General features: G+C 36.5%; 1 protein-coding gene across 1 annotated transcript in view; it reads right to left on the bottom strand.

Annotated features, from left to right (window-relative positions):
• Positions 1–24,838, bottom strand: part of MTMR2 (myotubularin related protein 2) — a 108,528-nt gene that overhangs the window by 49,353 nt on the left and 34,337 nt on the right. The window contains exon 2 of the mRNA XM_065881330.1: positions 20,781–20,886. Coding sequence (XP_065737402.1) covers positions 20,781–20,886 — 106 coding nt within the window. The remainder of the gene's footprint in view (positions 1–20,780; positions 20,887–24,838) is intronic.

Here is a 24,838-nt window from a genome sequence, read left to right as displayed (position 1 = left end):
GCCAGAATCTGGTAAGAATTTCTACTAATTATGAAAACAATTAGATCAAAAGATATGAATAATAACTAACACACAGTATACTGAAAAAACCAAACAAGGTTACACATGTGAAAGATCACATAAAGGGAATCTGCTTTATCCTTTGCCCACTATCACTTGATTTGGAAATACAATGATTATGTCACTTCCAAAGCTGGGCACTAGTTCTCTTTTGCACAGGTATACCTTCTTATAGTTGCTACAGTGTTGTTCCCCATTTCCTCTCTTTCTATATTTCTGTACTCGGAAGGAAGCTGCAAACCCCAGAAAATATGTGTGTTGTAGACAGGTGTGGAGAGAAAGGCAGTTCTGGCAGAGGCACAGGTGTATGACGAGGTACAATCTTCATAAGTAAAGCTTTGCAAAGTGAGAAAAGACACAGGGAAACGCATGCAAGCAGTACATGTTGAGAATCATAGGCTCTCATATACTCTTGGACTAGAATGTCAGAGAACAAGACAATGAAGAGAAGCAAGATGGACAGCTTTGTTTGGAAAATCTGCACCAGATGACAGACTTTTAATAATAGGCATACACTGGAGGTTATACATGAACAACTCACTTTAGAGCTCAAGACATAGAAAGGAACTCAAACAAGTACACAAAGCAAGGTCAAGGGCAATCCAGACCCTTTGTTTACTGGCAAACACTGATTGTGAACCAATCTATCCTTAATGAAACAGAAGAGAAAAAAAAAAATCGGGCCTAAAAAAAAAGATTGTTTGACAAGAAAAAGGTAGTATCAGCCTGAAGCTCAAAAAAAGAGCAGTTCTCTGAAAATACTCCTATAAGCACTAGTAGAAACAATGTATAAACTATATGGCATACCCAAAAGGAAACCAGCCTATCCCCTAGGAAACAGGAATAGAAAGGAGAGACTGAAACTAAGAGAAATGGGTAAAATAAGGAATTACTACAAAAAAATTTAAATGTAACAGCAGAAATAAAATCTGTGCTGGAGTTAATAAAGAACTGAATGGATTATTCAGAAGACAGCATTTATGTACAGGGCAAATGTGAAAAACCCTCTAATAATTTGTAGAAAAGAACAGACATAAAAATCATGAGAGAAGATGATAACCAATACAAGAATTCTATTCCCTAAAGGAAAAAATTAAAACAGGATAGAAGCAACAATCCAATATGTAACTGAAGAACATGCTTTTGAAATGAGTAAAGATTTTCTAAGTTTGCTGATCGAAATAGTTTATCATGTTCCACATAAAAATCAGTGAACAGACATATATGGGTGTATCTCAGCAAAAATTTCTGAACTGTAATTAAAAGACAAACTGTGAAAATATAGACAAAAATGTTTAGAAAGAGAAAGAATTTACATACAAAAGCAAAATCAGGCTACCTTCAAATTTCTCTATAAAACCATATTCTAGAAGACAATAAGAAAATGTTATCAGATTCTTGAAGGAAAATGTTGTGACCTCTCTAATGTGGAAGTCATTCTCATATACGCCAAGTTGACAAAAATGTAACCCACATGTCCTGCTTTTGAAAAAAGAAAAAAATTACCCAAGGCAGTAATTAAGATGAAAAAGGGGAATGAAAATTAAAACTTATATATAAGAAATTTGTGGTACCCAGTGAAGACAAGTTTTTTATATCCTAACTGCCTTCCAGCCAAAAAACACAAAAGAAAACCCATTTGGTGGCAGTAGCCACCATACTAACCTCTCTGAGTCTTAGTTTCATCATTTATATTATTACGGTAATATTAATATCCACCTTACAGGCTTGTGAATATGAAATGAGATAGCTGCATCATAAAGGGATTTGCAAGATGCTGTTAAAATATAAGAAATACTTATTATTCACTTAAGAGAAGCATCAACATAAATTTGCACTGTTTCTTCTCACAATGGCTTATTCACATGGTGCTTTATTCCTCTGCTCTAAAATACACCGGGATTAATATTTGAGACAGCATGTCATAAAGGTAATCATATATCTCTCTAACTCTTGACCTACTAACTTCTAGACTTAGCTACAGAATAGCAAGCATCTTACTATTCTAAAGAAAGCAGCAAGAGAAGTGATGCTAGCTCCATGGTAGCATAAGGCATCCCTCATTTTCATTGTCCTTTAACTTCTAAAATTTGGTATCTATCCATGAACAAAAGTGTCCCCATGGGAGCTACGGAATCCAGCACCATATGCCGAGGGACCTAGAAGGAGTCTCCCCCACCACTGCATCGTGTAAAAAGCAGACAGAACCTGATACAGGCTGTAGAACCAGCAGGAGCCTGTGAACTGACTCCAACCCCTCTTAACTGCGGTACCAGGAAAACAATGACATGAGCAAATACCCACAGATGAGAAAGGCTTTATGGAAGTTCAGGTTTCTAAAGAAGTTCCAGCACCCCAGTGGGAACAACAAAAAAAAAATAACAAGTTTGGACCCATTAGGGTAAGAGGACCTTTGCCAGTATCACCCCTCCCCCCAAGGTGGCACAGCCTGGAGAAAAAGGTTTGGAATGCCTCTGGGGAAAAGGGAAAACAGTGAGTGAGCACACAGCTTTCCCAGCTGTGGGGACACTGCTAAAGAAACCCAACTCTCTCCCACAGCCTCAGAGTATTATTAAAGCAAGAGCTCCGTGACTGGGGGAAGGGAGGAGTTCAGGGAAGAGGCAGGTAAGAATACCAGAGGGCATTAAATGGATGTGGTTCTCTGCATTCTAGACTCCAGGAGGAAGGCCACCATGAGTCACTGGCAAAACTTCATCCAAAGATCCCCTAATCTGACCCACCAAAACTCCCAATTCCCCAAAGGCCACATCCAGACCATCCCCACTCTGCAGCCAGCTCCTTGTTCACATTTCCAAGGGCAACAACAGTGAAGCTCAGGTAGACAGGGAGTATACATAGAAAACAAGCCAGGGTCTATGGGAAAGAGAGAAACCACGATCTTGAGCTGTAGCACCACCCTCTGGAAAATGAAAGAGAGATTAACCAACAGCCAGCCTGGGTCACAGTAAGATTTAGAGAAGACATACAAGCTTAACAATTCTGCCACCAGAGGGAGCAAGAAGTGTGGAGCTGATGTACCCATACAAGAAAACAGAAAGCCCCAGAACACAAGTAGGATCAACAAAAAGTATCTCTCAGCTAGTAAAGATTGGAGGAAGCAACTTACTTCAAATGCCAAAACAGCAATGTAAAACTACAAGGAACATGAAGAATAAAGGAACTGTGACATTACCAAAAGATCATAATTATCCCCCAGTAACTGAAGGCAAAGACACAGAGATCTGTGATTTATCCAGTAAAGAATTCAAAACAGACATTTGAGGAAACTCAATGACCTACAAGAAAATAAAGAGACAATTTAACAAAATCTGGAAAACAATACATGATCAAAATGAGAAATAAACAGAGACAGAAATCATTAAAAGAACCAAACATGAATTCTGGAGCTGAAGAATTCAATGAATGAAATGAAGAATGCAAAAGAAAGCATCAACAACAGAACAGAACAGTCAGAAGATAAGAATCCATGAGTTAGAGGATAGGAACTTTGAAATAACACAGTCAGAGGAGAACAAAAAAGAAAAATGAAAAAGAATAAAAGAGGGCCTACATGATCTATGGAACACTATCAAAAGAATCAATAGCAGAATCACTGGAGTTCCAGAAGGAGAAGAGAAAAGAAAGGGGGAATAAAGCTTATTAAAAAAAAAATAACGGCTGAAAACTTCCCAAACCTGGGGAGAACGTTGGACACTGAAGTTCATAAAGCTAATAGATCCCCCATTGTTTCAATTCAAAATTATTTTCTCCAAGACACATTATATTCAAACTGTCAAAAATCAAAGACAGGGCTTCCCTGGTGGTGCAGTGGTTGAGAGTCCGCCTGTCGATGCAGGGGACACAGGTTCGTGCCCCGGTCCGGGAAGATCCCACATGCCACAGAGCGGCTGGGCCCGTGAGCCATGGCTGCTGAGCCTGCGCAGGAGGGGTCACAATAGTGAGAGGGCCGCGTACCGCAAAAAAAAAAAAAAAAAAAAAATCAAAGAGAAAATCCTAAGAGCAGTAAGATAAAGGTTGTAAACTACAAAGGAACCCCCATTAGGCTATCAGCAGATTTCTGAGCAGAAACCTTTCAGGCCAGGAGAGAGTGGAATGAATGATATATTCAAAGTGCTGAAAGGAAAAAATTGCCAGCTAAGAATACTCTATCCAACAAAGGTATCCTTCAGAAATGAAGACATTTCCAGATGGATAAAAGTTAGATCAGCCATATAAAATTATCACCACTAGATCTACCTTACAAAAAATGCTGAAAGGAGTTCTTCAAGCTGAAATGAAAAGACACTAATAGTAACATGAAAATATACAATTCACTGATAAAGGTAAATATACAGTGAGGTTCAGAAAATTCTAATTCTGTAATAGGATGGTGTGTTAACCACATAACTTTCAACATTACATAGTTTAAAGGAAAAGACTATTAAAAATAACTAGAGCCAGTATAATTTCTTCATGAATACACAATATAAAAAGAGGTAAATTTTAACACTAAAAACATAGAAAGTTCAAAGCAATCCCTATCAAAATTCCACTGGCATTTTTCAACAGAAATACAAAAAAAACCCCTAAAATTTGTAGGAAACCACAAAAGATCTTGAACAGCCAAAGAAATCTTGAGAAAGAACACAGCTGGAGGCATACTTCCTGATTTCAAACTATATTACAAAGCTATAGTAGTCAAACAGTGTGGTACTGGCATAAAAAATACACAGAGATCAATGGAACAGAATAGAGAGTACAGAAATAAACCCACTCATCTATGGTCAATTAATTTACAACAAAATTGCCAAGAATATGTAATGGGGAAAGGACAGTCTCTTTAACAAATAGTGCTGGGAAAACTGGACAGCCAAATGCAAAAGAGTGAAAATAGACTCCTATCTTACACCATACACAAGAATCAACTCAAAAGGAATTAAAGACTTGAATGTAAGACCTGAAAGCATAAAATTCCTAGAAGAAAATATAAAGGATAAGCTCCTTGACATCAGTCTTGGCAATGATTTTTTGGATTTGACACCAAAAGCAAAGGCAAAAAAGCAAAAATAAATAAGTGGGACTATATCAAACTAAAAAGCTTCTGCACAACAAAGGAAACCATCAACAACAAAAAAAGACAACCTACCAAATGGGAGAAAATATTTGCAAATCATATATCTGATAAGGGATTAATATTGAACATATAGAGAATTGATACAACTCAATAGTGTGTTTGGAAATGTTTATAATAAAATATGGGGGGGAGTGGGGAGAGTAAGGATTTTAAACTTGACCAGTCATGTTAAGGAAAACCACTGCAGGTTTCTGATAGAGGTAAACGGCATGGTCATAAAGGTGCACAAAACTGTATATGATAAAGATGAAAGGATAATAATCTAGGAGAGAAATATCAAAATCCTGGATTAGTCTGTGGTAGGAGAAATAAAGATGCATATGAAATAGCTTGTTGGAAGAAGTGATCAAATTTGACCCTAGGTTTATAAAAAAAAAAATACAAGCAATTATTGAGTAATACAGGCTGCTTTTTACTTGAAGAGAATTGCATTTCAGATATGTCAGTAATGAAAAAATAAATGCAGATTAAACAAAGAAAGGAGTTAAGGTCAAAACAAGAGGTCAACTCAGAAACACCAGGGTCCTACCTTCCTAAAATGAGAGTAGAGAAACTAAGACAGCAAAGCCGGACAGATTCATTAAGTTTGTCAGCATTCACATGGAACCGTCTTCAGCAGAGAAAAGGTTATATAACCCTCAGATATGAGAGGAAGAGAGAAATTGCCCCCAGAAGAAACCCCCTGGAATACATAAAACACTTTCTCGTACTGGACCAAAGTCATGATACTAAGTGGCTATCCATTCTGTTACTATCAGATGCATTAGATGCTGGCCTGCCTCAAGAGCTCTGGCTATATCAATAGATAAGATTATATAAAATCTGCTCTTTACTAGCACCTAATACAATATTTAATCCTTTTCTTAACTATCAAGAAAAGTGTACTGATCACATTAAAATCTTACTGGTGGAAAAAAACACACAGATTGAAATGCATAATTTTTTATTCCTAAAACATAATTCAGTTTTGCTCTCTCCCAACCATGTTTTTTTTCCCCCCATTTTCTTCCATGCCCTCTTTATCAAACTATTTTCGAAATGCTCAGTAACTTTCCATGCAACTCTAACCTACCTGCCTTTCTCTCCTTCTCTCTGATCAGGAAATTACTATAAAGGAAATTCAGAAACCTTGTCTATAATGATGATCTGGAAGTTGGTAAGTTTATGGGTCAGTTTTCACATGGAATGTCAGATGACAGAAAGATAGGAAAGAATTTTTCTGAAATCTGCAAAACACTAAATTATAATCACCTGAAAGGGAAAAATGAGTCTGTAGAAGTTATACACTATCTCTCACAGCTTCTTTATGTACTAGAACTGTGAAGAAAAAAATGAACTTACTCTTCATTGGATAATTCTATTAAAGAAAATTATTTTACATCAATTTCACTTTATTCTATTTTTATACTTCACTGACAAACCACAAAGTATGCAAATGAATCATACAAACCAAACTCTGAAGAGGCACAGACTGGCGTCTGGGATGGATCTTACTGGTTACATATTTGAAAGTACATCCAAATTCAAGCACAAGGAAGCCCGTTCTTTTTATAACACTGCCAAGGACACTGGTTTTCAGCTGAAACCACAATTAGTAAGATATGGATAATATTACATCACCATCAATGATTGAACAACAACAAAAAAAGGGCGAGTATCTACAGAGGAACAGTCTGGAAAGCATCACTTCATGCTATGGGTTGAATTGTGCCCCTCAATAAACACAGGTTGAGGTACTAACTGACAGCACCTTGGAACATGACCTTATTTGAAAACAGAGTCAATGTAGATGTAATTAGTTAAATGAGGATATACTGGATAGGGTGGACCCCTAATCCAATATGACTGTTATCCATATAAGAAGACATCCCTAGAAGACACAGAGATACCAGGATAATGCCATATGAAGATGGAGGCAGAGATTGGAGTGATGGATCTACAAGGCAAGGAACACCAAGGATCGTTGGTCCTCCCCAGCAGCAAGGAAAGAGGTATCAAACAGATTCTTCCTCTGAACCCTCAGAAGCAACCAACCCTCTCAACACCTTGATTTTAGATTGTGAGAAAGAAACAAAAATCACTGTTTTCCAATCCTCTACTCTCAACACTTCTGACACCAGATGTGTGTTTTTTTCCACACCAAGTAATTCTCCAATTCTCAGCGGATACCAACTGGGTGCCCTATAATTCAGTTACTACACTATCACCCATAGTTAGTGCAGACTTCACATTGTAAGGGCTTAGTCCCACAAGACTGCCCCCTACTTCAAGCACTAATCTCAAGTCCCAGGTTGCCAACTGTACTTCTGACCAATCGTTCATAAATCAGGGGTTCCCACAACCCCTCCTTGGGTTCAATAATTTGCTAAAATGGTTCACAAAACTCAGGGAAACACCTTACCCACATTCGCCAGTTTATTATGAAGGACAGAACTCAGAAACAACCAGATGGAAGACCTACATATGGCAAGGAATGAGGTATGAGGCTGTGTGGAATTTCCAGGCCCTGTCTGGGCATATTACTCTCCCAGAACCTCAAAGTGTTCACCAGTCTGGAAGCTCTTTAAACCCCTTCGGTAAGGGTATTTTTATGGATAAGGGTATTTTTACGGAGGCTTCATTACTTAGACATGATTGATTGAATTACTGGCCATTAGTGATTTAACTAAACCTCCAGCCCCTCTCCCCTCCCCAGAGATGGGAGGGGGCTGAAAGTTCCAAACCTAATCAAAGGTGGGTTCTCCTGACAACCAGGCCCCATCCTTAGGGGCTTTCCAAAAGTCATTCATTAATATAAACTCAGGTGTGATCCAAAGGGGTGTGTTATGAATAACAAAAGATGCTTTTACTTTTATCACTCTGGAAACAGAGACAAAAACTAAATATTATAACAAAAGATGCTCCTATGGCTCTTATCACTTAGAAAATGACAAAAGTTTTAGGAGCTCTGACCAAGATTTAAGGATGAAGATACATATATATATATATATATATATATATATATATATATATATTTCTTATTACATACTCCAGAACTGTGAGAGAATAAATTTTTGTTGTTTTAAGCCACTCAGTCTGTATATTCTGTTACAGCAGCCCTAGGAATAACACACCTAATATCAAGAAAAATTTTCAAGTTTAAATCTTAAAATGCAAGGTGTTCATAACTGCCAAAACTTGGAAGCAACAGAAAAGTCCTTCAGTGAGTGAATGGATAAACAAACCGTGGTACATCAATACAAAGGAATATTATTTAGTGATAAGAAGAAATGAGCTATCAAGCCACAAAAAGATATGGAGGAATCTCAAAGGCATACTGCTAAGTAAAAGAAGCCAATCTGGCTATGTATTAGATGATTCCAACTATATGACATTCTGGAAAAGCAAAACTATGGAGATAGTAAAAAGATCAGTGGTAGTCAGGGGTTCAGGGAGAAGGGGGGGAGACAAATTGGTGGATTAAAGAGTGCTTTTAGGGTAGTTAAACTACTTTGTATGATACAGTAATGGTGGAAACATGTCATTATACATTTGTCAAAACCCGTAGACTGTACCACACAAAGACTGAACCCCAATGTAAACTACGGATTTTAATTAATATTATTATGTGTCAATATTGGTTCATCAATTATAACAAATGCACCACACTAATATGTAAATAGGATGTAAATAGGAGAAACTGTGGAGGTTGAGGAGGGGAATAATATAGGGCTGCAGAGCTTCCCTGGTGGCACAGTGGTTGAGACTCCTGCTGATGCAGGGGAAACGGGTTCGTGCCCCGGTCCAGGAAGATCCCACGTGCTGCGGAGCGGCTGGGCCCATGAGCCATGGCCGCTGAGCCTGCGCATCTGGAGCCTGTGCTCTGCAACGGGAGAGGCCACAACAGTGAGAGGCCCGCGTACCGCAAAAAAAAAAAAAAACATAGGGCTGCAACTATTTAAAAAAAAATAACTTAGGACATTAAAATAACCACAAAAACAACTACCATTGGGACTTCCCTGGTGGCGCAGTGGTTAAGAATCCGCCTGCCAATTCAGGGGACACGGGTTCAAGCCCTGGGCCGGGAAGATCCCACATACCACAGAGCAACTAAGCCCACGTGCCACAACTACTGAGCCTGCGCTCTGCTCTAGAGCCCGCAAGCCACAACTACTGAGCCCACGTGCCACAACTACTGAAGCCAGTGCACCTAGAGCCCATGCTCCGCAACAAGAGAAGCCACCACAAAAAGAAGCCCACGCGCCGCAACTAGAGAAAGCCCGCGTGCAGCAACGAAGACCCAACGCAGCCAAAAATAAATAAATTTTAAAAATTAAAAAAAAAAACTACCATCTATGACCAATATCATTTCATAAAAGAAAGGAGACTTTTAAAACCAAAAAGTTAGAATGATATAATCCTGTGATAAAGAACACTTCTTCCCAGTAAAGGATGGCTTATATCAATTTCTGCCAAAAACAAACAGAAGTAGATAGGTAGGTAGTTAAAATATTATCTCATTACTTTCATTTTACCTCATACACAGAAGACATCATCATGACCTGACCTGGTTAATGCACTGCTTTTAGAAGATCATTATTCATTTACTGCTTATAATACCTTGAAAGAGCAGTAGTGTTTTTATTCCCACTTCTAAATGGGGTAATTGACCCTTAGAGAAGTTAAGCAACTTTTCCAAGGTGACATATACCTCACAACAGCAGCTGAACTTGAACAGATGTATGACTGAACTAAGACTATGATCATGACATAATAGCATCCTACTGTAACTGTATAGCAAGCAAGTGATATGATGGATCAGAGGCTGAAAGAGATCACAACCAGAGGTAAAGATATGGGAGTCATCCATAAAGTAACGATAGCTGAAGTTATGAGAAAGAAAGCATAAGGAAGACAGGAGTAAGGAGTTTGGGGGTGAGCAAGTGATAAAGGACATATTACGGTCACCTTGTTTAGCTCAGGAGAGAGGAACAGCAAGTACACAAAGGAGGGGCAGTCCGATAGAAAAGAAGTGAACCCATGAATTGTCACCAGGTTTGAAACCTGGAGTCATCATCTTTGACTCCTCTCTCCCCCAATCTGCAATACTCAGGCAGCTTAAACACATTACGTCCACATAAATATTTTTTCAAACCTGTCCTTTACTCTGCATTGTCATTACCCTAGCGCATGCCCTTTATCAATTTTTACTTGGAATTGTACAAACAGCCTCCAACATATCTCCCTGTTCTCATTCTACCTGCCTCTAATTAATACCCCTCTTTATGTATCCGCGGCTTCTTCTAGACCTCCCTCAACAATTCTCAGCAAATGGAAACTTAAACACACTCTTCTGTCCTGAATTTTTTAATCTATCTTGAACATATTTTCATAGCCACATATGAAAATCCATTTTTTCTTTCCAAATACTACACAGTATACAATTGTAAACACATAATTTATTTAACCATCCCCCTAAGCAAAAAACATTTCTATTGTTTCCAGACTTTTGTCATTACAAATTTGAGAATCAACTTGTCAAGTCTTAACCATATTATTTACAAAACAAGCAAGAATTAAACTATCTATCAAAAAACAAAGTATGACTTTCCATTTATTTAAGTATTCTTTTATATTACTCAGCAGAGTTTTAAAGTTTCTTCATATAGTTTCTTCCTATATCTTAAGTTTATTCCTGGATATTTTATATTTTTAATTGTTATTATAAATAGGACCTTTCCCTTCCTGATATTTATAAGTATTTTTATAATAGAAAGCTGTTGATCCTTACATATCAATTTTGGCTTGTAGTATGCCTTGTAATGTTTTGCTGAAAGTTGGACATGATGCACCAGGTAAAAAGAGCTGAGATAAACAGGCCCCTAATGATGTCATAGTGAGGTGAGGAGGTGGGAGGGGAAATGTTCTATGGTCCTATGACTGAATCCCATAGTCCTCTGTCTTTTAGTGAGCTTGTGCCCCTGCAGTGTGATGTTTACAAGTGCTTCTTTGTCCCTCCACCCCTCCCACCCCCAGATAGGACAGGTTGGCTAGAGGGTGCTGAAGTCTGTATTTCTCTTCTCCCATGGGGAAGGTTAGAGGAGGCTGGAATTGGGTATTCCCCTTCCCCCAGGTCAGTTAGGCTCTCACAAAGCCCGTAGGCTGGGCTAGTAAAATAGTTTCTTTTGAGGGCAGGCCTTGTTAAGAAGAACAGAATGTTCTGGACATTTTCAAAATAGCTGCTTTTCCCCTCCCTCTGCCAGAAGCAAAAGAGATTTTTCTCACTGTGAGAACCTGGTAGGGCTCCTATAGGTAAAACTCACAAAACTATGAAGGCCCCCCTAAGACTGGGATCCCCTTGAGTATTTAACTCTCAGTCTTGTCCACAATGATCCGCCAGCAATTTGTCAATTACAGTTTAAGTTGTCCTGCCCCTTACTGGTTCCAGAGACAGTTTCTGCTGACGGGTTTCTGTTCTGCCTGTCTCTCTAATTTGGGAGACAGCCATTTGTCCTGTGATCTCAATTCTCTGATGGATCTAAGAAGAGTTAAATTCCAACTTTTTGGCTTTTTACTTGTTTGTTAGGACAGATAACTTCCAAGCTTCTTTTTGTAAGCAGTCACCTGATTAGTCTTTTGTTTCTAATAATTTTCATTTGATTTTCTTAACTTCCAGGTAAAAAGAATGCTCCTTTTCAGTAATATGCCTCCAATGTACAGTTGTCCCTTGGTATCCACAAGGGATTGGTTCCAGGACTCCCCCTGGATACCAAAATCTGAGACTCCTCAAGGCCCTTTTTTAAAATGGCGTAGTATTTGCATATAACTTATGCAAATTCTCCCACATACTTTAAATCAATTCTAGATTACTGAAAAAAATTCTAATAAAATGTAAATGCTATGTAAATAGTTGCTGGTGAATGGCAAATTCAAGTTCTGTTTTTTGAAAATTCTGGAATTTATTTCCCCAAATATTTTCAATCCGCAGTTAGTTGAATCTGCTGATAAGGAACCTGTGGATTCAGGGGGCAGACTATATTTCTCTAACTGCATCAGACAGTACTTATAAAGAATGCTAAATAACACAGGCATGATAGTAGGTACCCTGTCTTGTTCTTTAATGGGACTACTTCTAATGTTTTAATATTAGGCACAATGCTTAAGAAGTATTTACCTATTCCCTTCTAATTAAAAGTTCTAAAAGCCTGAAACAGGTTAAATTTGGTCAAATACTCTTTATTAAATGCCTTTTCTGCATATATAAAGATAATTATGTGGAACCCTCTCTGTCTTGTAAAGGAAGTTATATCAGCAGCACTTTTACTATGCTTAGCTTTGAAGTGTGAAACATTCTCTACTCCAGTACCAGGATCATGTTAGTAAGTGTTCTACCTAATTAAATATACTTTAGGCACAAACACTTTCTTTATCTCCTTACTATCAACTGAATATAGTCACTATTATTCCTGTTGCATCATGACTATATTAAATATACTTTTATGTTTATCAATTTTTCCATACATTCTAATTTTTTAATAACCTCTATATATGTTTCTATTATAATTATTTGGCTCTTTTTACTAAAACCCTTAACAGAGTTAATTCAGAGCTTTTATTCTTTTAAGCCTTAAAGGGGTTAATAATACCTGCAATATAATCTGCAAATCACATCAAAATAATTACAAACCCTATAAACATGCTATAGACTACTCAACAGTACAGCATCTAAGACCCTACTTACTATAGCTTAGCCAACTGCTGACATCATGAACTTGTGGTGAGTAGAGCTGAAGAACTTTTACTCTGATACCCAATCTTGTAACTGTAAAAGTTCTAGGTAAAACTTTTAAGGAAGATTCTTTTGTGTACCAAATACTAAGAGTAATGGTGACAGTAGTAGAGGCACTGGTGATTTTTATTTTTTCCTTAATCCTATTTCTATTTCCCACAAATTAGTACACTGTATTACTTTTATAATAAAAAAACCTCTCAAGGTTATTATAAAAGATACAAAATTTTACAAATATGAGTCAGGTAATTTTTGAGAGAAAAGTTTCAGTAAAATGGAAATCATGAGGGTGTGGTCTGAAGTCATTTCTCTATTAAGCATGGAAACGAGACAACTGTGAACATTTCCAAGTGTGATGAAGGAATTGAATTAGTGACTGTCTCTCTTCCAAATTTTCCTCATACAATTTCTTCAAAGCTTTTTCAACATAGTTCTCTCTCTGATTTTTATCTAAATATCTCCCATCAGAAAAAAAAAGATCATAATGAGCTAGAAGGGTCAGAGATGGGACTGAGTCTATGATAAATGGGCTGACCATGATTTGTTTCACTGAAGAGGAGAAGTACATTCCAGATGTGTGAGTGAGTGATCATGAATAGAAGTGTGAATGAGCACATATTGTGTAAGGGACTAAAAGAAGAATCCCTATCTATCGGGGTGGGATTACACTTGGGGACAGTTAGAGATACAGTGTGATAGTTGTGATGGGATCAAACACACAGAACCCTGAACACAAGGTTTAGAAGTCTGAACTCACTACTGTAAGAAACGGGGATCCCCTTGAAGAATTTTTAAACAGGGTATCACATATGGAAGTGATGTCAGAGGAAAATTAGCCTTACGGTAGTGCATTAGCTGCATCAGACAAAGACAAGCCTATCAGATATAAGAACTAGGGGACTGTTAACAATGGGAAGTAAAGGGGAAATGAGCATTTTTCAAAAGATATGACATTCTGTTAAAAGAGAAAGTAACTTTGTATTTCTCATTCTCTTCAACTGATTAGTCAAAACACTTTTCCTGGGTACCTTCCACATTCCAAATATGGAGTTCTAAGGATACAAGACAGGACAACAGTTATATCTTATCTGTATATATCTTATAGTATATTCTCTTTTTCTTTCCAGAACGTTTATTTTTCTTTAAATTCTTGTTTTTGTAAATGCCCTCCAAGTTTTTTCTTTAAGTATGTTTAAATGTAATAGTACTTTATTTACTTATAATGTAAACTGCTTTAGAATGTTCTGCCCTTTCTGCTCCCAAGGTATACCTTTGTCATAGTACCTAACATATAATAATCATGGATTTGCTACCTCCTTTTCCACTGTACATATAGATTTTTCTTAAGTCTTCTGTATATACAATCATTCATAAATAATAGAAGTTTTGTTTCTTCCTTTCATTTCTTATTTATTCTTTTCCTATTTTAATGGCTAGGACTTCTAGCATAATGTTGAATAAAAGTGGTGATAGAAATCATCATCAGGTTTCAAAGTTTAAAGGAAATGCTTCTAACATCTTCCCATTAAGTATGAGGCTTACTGTGGAGTTTTGGTGGATATTCTTTATTTTGCTAAGATGTTCTTTTCAATTCCTAGGCTCTAAAGAGTTGATGTTGGTATGAGGGGTGGTGGTATTAATCATAATAAGTGCTAACTTCAAGCAGTTTTGCTCTGGCTATTTAAATAACTATGTATAATAGACACTGTTCTCTGTTTACCTAACATCTGCTCTATGAGCCTTAAACTCATTCCAACTAGATTTGCATACTTACAGAATATGTCAATATTACATTCATGTACACACTCTAGATAAGAAATAATCCGATTATCTCTGACCTTTGGTTCATAAATAAATATGAACAATATAACACAAATTTTGAAAGGACAATCACACTTGCTTGATTTAAGCCCATTAAATATTTCAAGGGCAGATGGTTAAGAACAAAACCCAAAATATTAACTTTTATCTCATATATATTTATGTATACATAAACTATATAAATAAATGAATAAATAAATAAATAAATATATATATATATATTCTGAGGTCAAATAGGCCTTCTAAAATAGAGATAAAAAACAAAGAATAGGGGCTTCCCTGGTGGCGCAGTGGTTGAGAGTCTGCCTGCCGATGCAGGGGACATGGGTTCGTGCCCCGGTCCAGGAAGATCCCACATGCCGCAGAGCGGCTGGGCCCATGAGCCATGGCCGTTGAGCCTGCGCGTCCAGAGCCTGTGCTCCGCAACAGGAGAGGCCACAACAGTGAGAGGCCCACATACCACAAAAAAAAAAAAAAAAAAAGAATACAATTTCATTTTAATATTTGATTTTGAATTGTAGACAAACATCCGTATAAGTGCCATATCACAGGCATCAACAAAGGAAAGGGGGTACTGCGTAGCCTAACTTTTACCTTATCTTTTAATCACCACCATTTAAGGAACATACTTCGCTTAAAGCCCAATGCTACACTAATTACTATTTATACTATTAAATAGTATAAATACTAATTAAAATTTATAAATAAATAGAGTTGCGCATTTGAATTTTAAAATCCTGTATTTCATGGGATTTTAGTCTTCAGTGAGCAAATAAATCAACCAAACACAAATTCCCTAGGTTCTTAATTCTACTGTCAAACTTTAAAAATATGTTCTTATTAAAGAAAGTCTGATTTTAAAAATTGCAAATTTATTTTAAAATAATTTATTAAAAATTCTATACGAAAGGATTTTAAGTTTTTTAAATGAAATTAAATAGGCTGCACTAACAAGTGAAGAACAAATGAAGCAAAGAGAAAACCCTAATGTTACTGAGGATTCAATTTATCAAGCCTAAGGTTGTGCTCAACTTTTTAGAAATACATCTACTGGATTAAATCTGTATATGACTTTTTCCACAACAAACAAGGCTCACAGGGTGAAAAAGTACCACAAATAGAATTCCACCTGAGTAAATATAAGTTCAAGATATCTAGAATAGTCCACTACCCCCACTGATTTTCCATTCTGCTTTACTGATGTAGGAGCAAAGAATCTTGCTTGACTAAGAAATTCATAACAGAAGCTTTCACAGCTATTACTCCACTACAACACTAACCTTTCAGGAAAGTGTCACTTCATGGTGCCTGCAGCAGAAAACCTATACAATTCAATTTAATATTTTTAATGAAGCAGGATTAGCTTTTCAATGCATTATGTTCTTTACACTTCTATTTAAAAGTTGTTACTGGGGCTTCCCTGGTGGCACAGTGGTTGAGAGTCCGCACTGCCGATGCAGGGGACACGGGTTCGTGCCCCGGTCCGGGAAAATCCCACAATGCCACGGAGCAGCTGGACCCGTGAGCCATGGCCGCTGAGTCTGCGTGTCTGGAGCCTGTGCTCCACAACGGGAGAGGCCACAACAGTGAGAGGCTCACAAAAAAAAAAAAAAAAAAAAGTTGTTACTAACAGAGCTTCTAAAATGTTGAGGCTCAGGGCAGAGATAAACATGAGGCTATGTGGAGAACTCAAAGCCTAGAGGTTAACCAACTTCAAATCGTCTGTGAATGATGATGTTCAAACTACCATACCAAGCCCCTCATCTCATAAATAGAGCCAAACCATGGTCAAAGAACAACATAGCTGTCTGCAGTTAGTTGCACCTATTATTTACTAGAACACTACCATTTTATAGCCACTAAAGGTATACATAATAAAAGCAAAATATCATCAACTAACAAAATTGAGAAGGGGGAGAGATCAGATATTATTAGAAAAACCATCTTTTATGATTAATTAGAAAAGCAATTCTCACTTATTAAGGGATATTGAAAACTGCTATTTCTACCTCAAAAATGTGTTAAAGTTATTCTTTTTAATTAAGAAAATTGCACTTCACATTTGAAAAAACTTAGCAACAAAATCATGGGAGAATAGTCTCTCTGGATAATGTGCTGTACAGGAATATGACCAATCTGAGACCAAATATCAATACAAGGGCAACACCCAGCTGTGTGCCTTTAAGCACATGATTTAATTCAGCTCTTCTAAATATCAGGTTGCTCTTTGTCAAACGGGGTAGTGATATCTGTCTCACAGGATTGTTGTGAAAGTTAAATGAGATAAGGCGTGTATAAATATTTATCCAGGTAGCATACTACACTTTTTTCAATTATTAGAAGTATGTTTTTCCTCCACCCTACACATACATTTGAAATCAGGCTGCATTTTTAAAATGATATTAAATGTTACTCCTTCATTTCCCTTCCACAACTGAAAAAAAGACTGTGATTAAGGTAAAGATTATATCTAATTATCAAGGATATCTTTTAAAATGAGGAAACAGGAAAACAGTCAGCCTAAGCATATTAGTTTTTTCTTTTTTCTCTGTCATTTCAGGCACTGTACTGTGGAAAGTACGGTTAACCTTTGGTTGCCCAAAACCATCTTCTCCTTAATTTAACATTTAACAATTGTCTCTTCATTTGTCTATTAAAAATTATCTGAGTTGGGCTTCCCTGGTGGCGCAGTAGTTGAGAGTCCACCTGCCGATGCAGAGGACACGGGTTCATGCCCCGGTCCGGGAGGATCCCACGTGCAGTGGAGCGGCTGGGCTATAAATTTAAGATTCCCTTAGTATCCTAGTGCTAAGAGAGTCAATAATTCAGGATATTTTTGTGTCTAATGTAAAACCTGAAGGGACAACAGCATAAAATAAGACTACTCCAGACAAACTTACATATGATCACCAGACTCATTATCTCCAAATAGGATGTATGCAAATGATCTTTTGCTTCAGAAGGAAAATAAAAGTACTTTGTTACCTTTTTTGGGGAAAGGAGGGAGGGAGAGAGGAAGGAAGGAAGGGAGGGAGCACGTAGTGCCCAGATCTTGGTTTCTAATACCATTCTCCAATAAAAGAAATCTGGCTCCCTGAGAAATGGATGATGATTTTAGGACTGGGGCAGGAAGTATCAAGATGAGCTTGGAGTATCTTGCAGTGACAGAAAGTAAGGAAGAGCTGATAAACAAACAACGAACAAAACAATCAACAACAACAGCAAAACACCATAATGATAGGAGTATGTCAAAGGGACACAAGATCTGACTGAAAGAAATCCCAATCTGGAGCTGGAACAATTTGAGCAACAAAGTAGTACTGGACTGTAATATATAAACTAAATATCCATGAGTTTATACTGATATAAATAAATGATTGCATAAATCAATAAATGAGGGAGAAGAGACAAATCTCTCATGCAAAAGAAATAAAAGTTGTTCCACTCTAACAAGGTAGTCTGGGCTCCTTAAGCATGGACTGTGCATAGTTACTTCCTTTCAAAGAGTATAGTATAAGGATAAGAAGGGGAAAAAAGAGTATTTTATAGTGAAAGAACCTAACACTACCTCAACCAAGTGATTAATGTTAACATCAACAGTGACAAATCATGTTGATAGTATGTACCTTTGATATGATATGATGAAAATGGCTCTTCACCTCTGTGGTCTTCTTCCCCAAAAGACATAATCCCAGTCTAATAATGGGTAAAACACCAGACATTCTACAAAGTATCTGACCAGTGCTCTTCGAAACTAACAGGGTCATGAAAAACAAAGAAAGAAAGCAAAACCTGTCACAGCCAAGAGGTGCCATGCCTAAGGAGACATGACTACTAAATGCAGTGTGGTATCCCAGATGGACCATGGAACAAAAAGAAGGACATTAGGTAAAAACTAAGGATATGTGAATAAAGCATTGATTTTAGTTAATAATAATGCATCAACATTGGTTCATTAATTTTGACAAACGTACCATACTAATGTAAGATATTAATAATAGGGGAAACTGGATGTCAAGTATTTGGGAACTCTGTAGGATCTTTGCAATTTTTCTGTAAATCTAAACCTGTTCTAAAATTAAAAACTTATCTAGGGCTTCCCTGGTGGCGCAATGGTTGAGAGTCCGCCTGCCAATGCAGGGGACACGGGTTCGTGCCCCAGTCAGGGAAGATCCCACATGCCGCGGAGCGGCTGGGCCCGTGAGCCATGGCTGCTGAGCCTGAGCGTCCAGAGCCTGTGCTCCGCAACAGGAGAGGCCACAACAGTGAGAGACCCGCGTGATGCAAAAAAAAAAAATATATATATATATCTAATAAAAATAAGAAATAAATTATAATATTTAACCTGCAGATTAACATTATGACCCTTATTTTGTCCCAATGTAAGCCAGTCACTCTTATTATGGTATACATGACATCCTGAGGAAATAAAGGGGGTCTGCACACAGAGAAGCTGACAGTGGAGGCCTCCTTTCAGCGTCCTTCAATGTACTGCAATTCACACCCGTGCCTAGTTAAGTAGTTTAAAACTAAGCTAACCCTCACAAGAATACACGCATGGTTTAACATATTTTAGGCAAGAAACAGCAGGTAAAATATAATATTAATAACAGAAGCACAGGCTAAAAATAAAAGCGACAGTTCTCCCATTCCTAATATGAGTTCTTTATCAGTCACAAGAAGTTAAAAACGATGATTTTTTAACTAATAAAATCTGACCAGAAGTAGGCCAAAAAATTTCAAAATTATCAAGAGGCCTACAGGCCTTTAATGTATTTTTATTAATATAATGACTAAACCAAGGTTAGATACATATATCAAATATGTATTTTTAAATAGTAATAAATTAATGAAAGGCAACAGTGGACTTATATCCACTATTATTAATGATAAACCCTGCCCTAAATGTATGCTGTGCTTCAAGATAACAGCTAATGATAATATGAGTCCTTTTTAACCAGCACAACATATATTCAGATTATAAAGATAAATGTTTATCATTTGTAGCAATGTTTAAAGTCCTGCTATATCCAATTTAGTATTTTATGACATTTCACAAGAGACAATGGCAAATATGCAGAAACCTTTACACAAGCTTCTAACCTGTCTCCTTACATTTGTTGGATTCTGGTTTTGAAAATGAAATACATGACAAAGATATATTCTCAATATATTCTCAACAGCAAATGACTTCATTAATGAAAACAACGTTTTAGTTAAAATTGTGAAAGTATAACCACTGAGAAGGCAGTCACTTGATCAGAATAAAAAGATTTTGAGGTAAGGTTTAAAGGTTATCACTACATATGAAATTCATTTTCCCCAACATTCATAGACAAGCAGCAGTAGAAAAGCAGATGAATCCAAAAATGTACAAAGTGCTACAGGATATCACTGATATGGTTAATTTCATAGCAACAAGACCTTTAATAAATAGAGGAATACCTACATACTATAATGAGGTATGTAGCAACTATAGCACAGTATTTAAGTGACTTAGCTCCAGAACTGGACTACATGAGCTGTAATACTGACAATTAAATTTATTGGCTATGAGACCTTGGACATGTTATTTAATCTCTCTCTGAGTTACTATCATCTGTAGAATGGTAGTAATAATAACTTCTACCTCACAGAATTGCTAAAAGTATTACAAGAGATATTTCATTAGAGCACTTAGAACAATACCTGGCACATGGTAAGTACTCAAAAAATATTAGCTATTATTGGGAGTAAAGCATTATGGGAGTATTCATGAAAATCTTTTATATCACAAAAAAATTCATTAATTATCTTAAAGATATCAAACCCAGAGATGAATTATACATTTTTCTTTTACAAATAAATAAGAATGGCCTGTTCTGGGATATTACATAAAGACTCAGGTCTTTGAGACTTCCATCAGTGTCTCCTTCTTAATTAAAGGTTATATTGATAGTGTGGCCACAAACAGCTAACAGAAAATACTTCACTAGAACTTAGAAACAGTATACGTACCCTCAAATCAGGAGAAAAGTTCTCTGCAGAAGTTGATATGGAATCCGATGATACAACAGAAGCTGATTTTGTATGCACTGAATTCTCTGAATGAGAAGTGGAAGCACTACAAGATACAAAAGCAGTGTTTGAAAAATGGGCGTGTTAAAAACCAATTTCAGAAATTTTATTAACTGTAACTCTATTATTTCTTAAAACTTCCACTGCCAACCAGTCCTACTTTGCCTATTCAATCTTATCTCCAAATACTGATAAATTGCAAGCTCTATTGGTAAGAATAGGGCTAAGTATTATTACCATCCACATTCCCTCTGGACAAGCTTCCCCAGTACTCATGAATACACTCCAGGTTAATTCTTTCTTTTTATTCAACCATCCATTTATTCATCCAATGATCAGGCTAATGTGAAAAACCATTACACCAGGCACTATGATTTGGAGATAAATATGGCAAAACCCTCATGTTCATAAAGCTCACAAGCTTGTGAAAGAGACAGACAAGTAGATAATGGTGCAATGTGATAACTCTATAACTACATACACACACACATGGGGTGGGGTGAGGGCAGAGAGAGAGAGAAAGAGAAAGAGAAAGAAGGACTATGATTACGAACTTGGAGAAAAGAAAAGAAAGCACCTAACTCTACCCAGGAAAGTTCAGGGAAGACATCACAGAGGTGACATCTGAACTGAGTCTTGAACGATAGGAAATTGTCAGGCTGACAAACAAGTAAGGGAATTCCAAAAACAAACAAAAAACACTACAGAAGTGTAGAATTATCAAAGAGCACAGAACACTTGAGAAACTACAAATAGTTCGACAGTGCTGGATGAGCAGAAGAGCAGAAGATGGAAACATGAGCCTGTCTTTGTACCTTGTACCTTTCCACCAAACCAAATTCTATATTTTTAACAAGCCTGTCTTAAATATCCACTTCTTCCTTTACAATAAGTAGTCACACTCTAGAGTCACTTTTATTATTAAATTCTTACAGAACTTTTGATACCTGATCACATACTGTCTTTTACTGTTTACTGATCTCAGGTATGTAAATTTAGTTTCACCAACTAAAATTTAAATACCCCAAGAGGGAGGACCGTGTCTTTATTTTCCTTAAAATCGACTTCAGTGCCTGTGTATACAGTTAACATGTATTATGTTTCTTAAATTCAAAAATACAGGACTTCCCTGGCGGCCCAGTGGTTAAGACTCCGCATTTCCACCGCAGGGGCCATGGGTTCAATCCCTGGTCAGGGAACTGAGATCCCACATGCCCTGTGGCCAAAAATACAGTGACAATATACCTATGCCACAAACTAAAAAAAAATTTTAATTATCTAAGGAAGAAAAATCTCAGATACTTTGAATTGAAACTTAAAGTTCTGATAAATATATTTTTCTAAAGTTTCATTCCCAACATATTAAAAGTCTCCCTCACATGAAAAGTCAAAACTTCATTAGATTCTGATGGAATAATCCACCTTGAGGTTGTGATATTTAAGAATCATATTTTTGTTTTAAAATTTGTCCATCATAAACCTGTGTATAATGATTACTAAACTATTTTTACAATGTGAAAATTCTCTCCCCTCAAAAAACTGTCAGTTCATTTTTTTATTGGTTTTTTCAGCTTTATTGAGGTTTGATTACTAAAAATTGTATATATTTTAGGTGTACAACATGCTTTGACATGTATACATTGTGAAATGATCACAATTAAGCTAACTGAAACATCCATCACCTCACACAGTTACCTTTCTTTTTCTGGTGAGAGAATTTGAGATCTACTGTCTTGGCAGTTTCAAGTATACAATACTATATTACTAACTATAGTCACCGTGCTATATATTAGGTACCCAGAACTTAATTTATAACTGAAAATCTGTCCCTTTTGATCAGTATGTCCACTTTTTCCCTCTTCAGATAGGATTTGAAAACATTTTCTCTCACTCGGTAGGTCACTTTTTTGTTTTATTTTTTTCTTTTGTTATAGGGAAACTTTTTGTTTTTGATGTAGTCCCAATAGTTTAATTTTGCTTTTGTTGCCTGCACTATTGGTGTCAAATCCCAGAAACCATTCTCAAGACCAACACCAAAGAGCTTTTTCGCTATGTTCTCCTCTAGGAGTGTTAGAGATTCAGGTCTTACTTTTAAATGTTTAATCCATTTTGTGTTGATTTTTGTGTGTGATGTAATACAAGAGTCCAATTTCATCCTTTTGCATGTGGATATCCATTTTCACCAACACCATTAATTGAAGAGTCTATCATTTCCCCACTGTGCATTCCTGGTGCTCTTTCAAAGGCAAGTTGACTGTATACATGTGTGGTTCTATTTCTGGGCTCTCTATTCTGTTCTAATGTCTATGCGTCTGTTTTCTTATGCTGGTACCGTATTGTTTTGATAACTATAGTTTTGTAATACAGTTTAAAGTTAGGAAGTATGATGCCTCCAGCTTTGTTCTTTGTGCTCAAGATTGCTTTAGCTATTTCAGGTTTTGTGTGGTTCCATACTGACTTTAGAATTGTTTTCCTATCTGTGAAAAATGCCATCAGAATTTTTATGTAGAATGCATTGAATCTGTAGATCACTTTGGGCAGCAGTGACATTTTAACAAGATTAATTCTTCCAATCCATTAACATAGGATAACTTTCTATTGATTTGTGTCTTCTTCAATTTCTTCCATCGTTTTATAGTTTTCTTCATACAGGTCTTTTACCGCCTTGGTTAATTTTACTCCTTAGTATATTATTCTTGATGTTACTGCAATGAATTTGTTTTCTTAATGTCTTTTTTGGAAAGTTCATTGCTAGCATATAGAAACAACTGATTTCTGCACGTTGATTTTGTATCCTGCAACTTAACCTGAATGTGATTATTAGTTTTAACAGTTATTTTGGTAGAGTTTTCAGTGTTCCATGTATAAGATCATGCTATCTACAATGTTTTTATATATTTATACAGTGTGAAAAAATCTCCCCTAAAATAAACTGTCACTTCACTTAAATGAATGAAAATGGCATTCCAGTGTGAACACTTCAAAATTGTTTATTCAAATACAAACATCTTTATTTTATTAACTATTTCAAAGTATAATTGTGTAATTTTTTTTGTATCCAAGAATCTATATTATACAAAGGAGCAGTCTTAAGAATTCTATTATCTAGTTTTATAATGCAAGGAAAGAGAAACTGATAGGCTGAGAATGATTTCTTCCTTTTTTCCTGTACCAGTTTCTGAGTAATTATATTCCATGTGCATTAAAATAACAAGTAAAATAGACAAACTTTAGGCACAGTACTCTAACAGATATTGTTTGCTGCCTGCTCCATATATATACACACCCCTTTCTTTCCTGACTTTAGTGAGGACAGTTTGTGGCCAGCCCAAGATGACGTGCTTGTTTTTGGCTCCCTTGTGTCTAGGAAACAGTGAGACACAATTATGGCCAATGAGATTTAAGGGGCAGTTTATTAATTGTTATGGAAGCCTCTTATTTTCTTAATAAAGAGGAGCAGAAATAGCAAGGTGGTCCTTAACCTTTCCTACTTTCTCTTACCTGGACCAAGAACGTAAAGCTTGGATATACTGTGGCCATCCTGTAAACATGAGCAAATGCTGGCTTGCAAAGGACACAAAAGAGCATAAAGTCCTTTCCTGGTGAGCAGCTGAATCTACACCAACAACTCCCTACACTTTGGGAATTTTGGTTATGTAAAATAAATGAAGTTCAATTTTTAAAATCACTAATGGAGTTTTCTATTCTGTATAGCCAAACACAGTTCTAAGTGTTACAGCAATCAACACCTCACAAAGTCTATTTTGAACAAGCTGAAATGCATGATACTATTTTTTATGTATATGATCTTCTGGGAAAACAGAAAAAACATGTAAAGGCAATAAAATACAATTTGGAATTATGGGTAGTGTGTACCTAAAAATAATAGTATCAATAGGAATATTATAGCATGTACCATTAAGACACCAAATAGTTCTTTAGAGCCAAAGTATGAAATAAACAAATTTAAGAGAAATAAGGTAACAAACAAAACCAGG

Source organism: Phocoena phocoena, chromosome 8 (genome assembly GCF_963924675.1).
Source record: "Phocoena phocoena chromosome 8, mPhoPho1.1, whole genome shotgun sequence".
NCBI classification, from domain to species: domain Eukaryota; kingdom Metazoa; phylum Chordata; class Mammalia; order Artiodactyla; family Phocoenidae; genus Phocoena; species Phocoena phocoena.
Note: the sequence above shows the minus strand (reverse complement) of the source record. Positions and strands in the feature narration are given on the sequence as shown.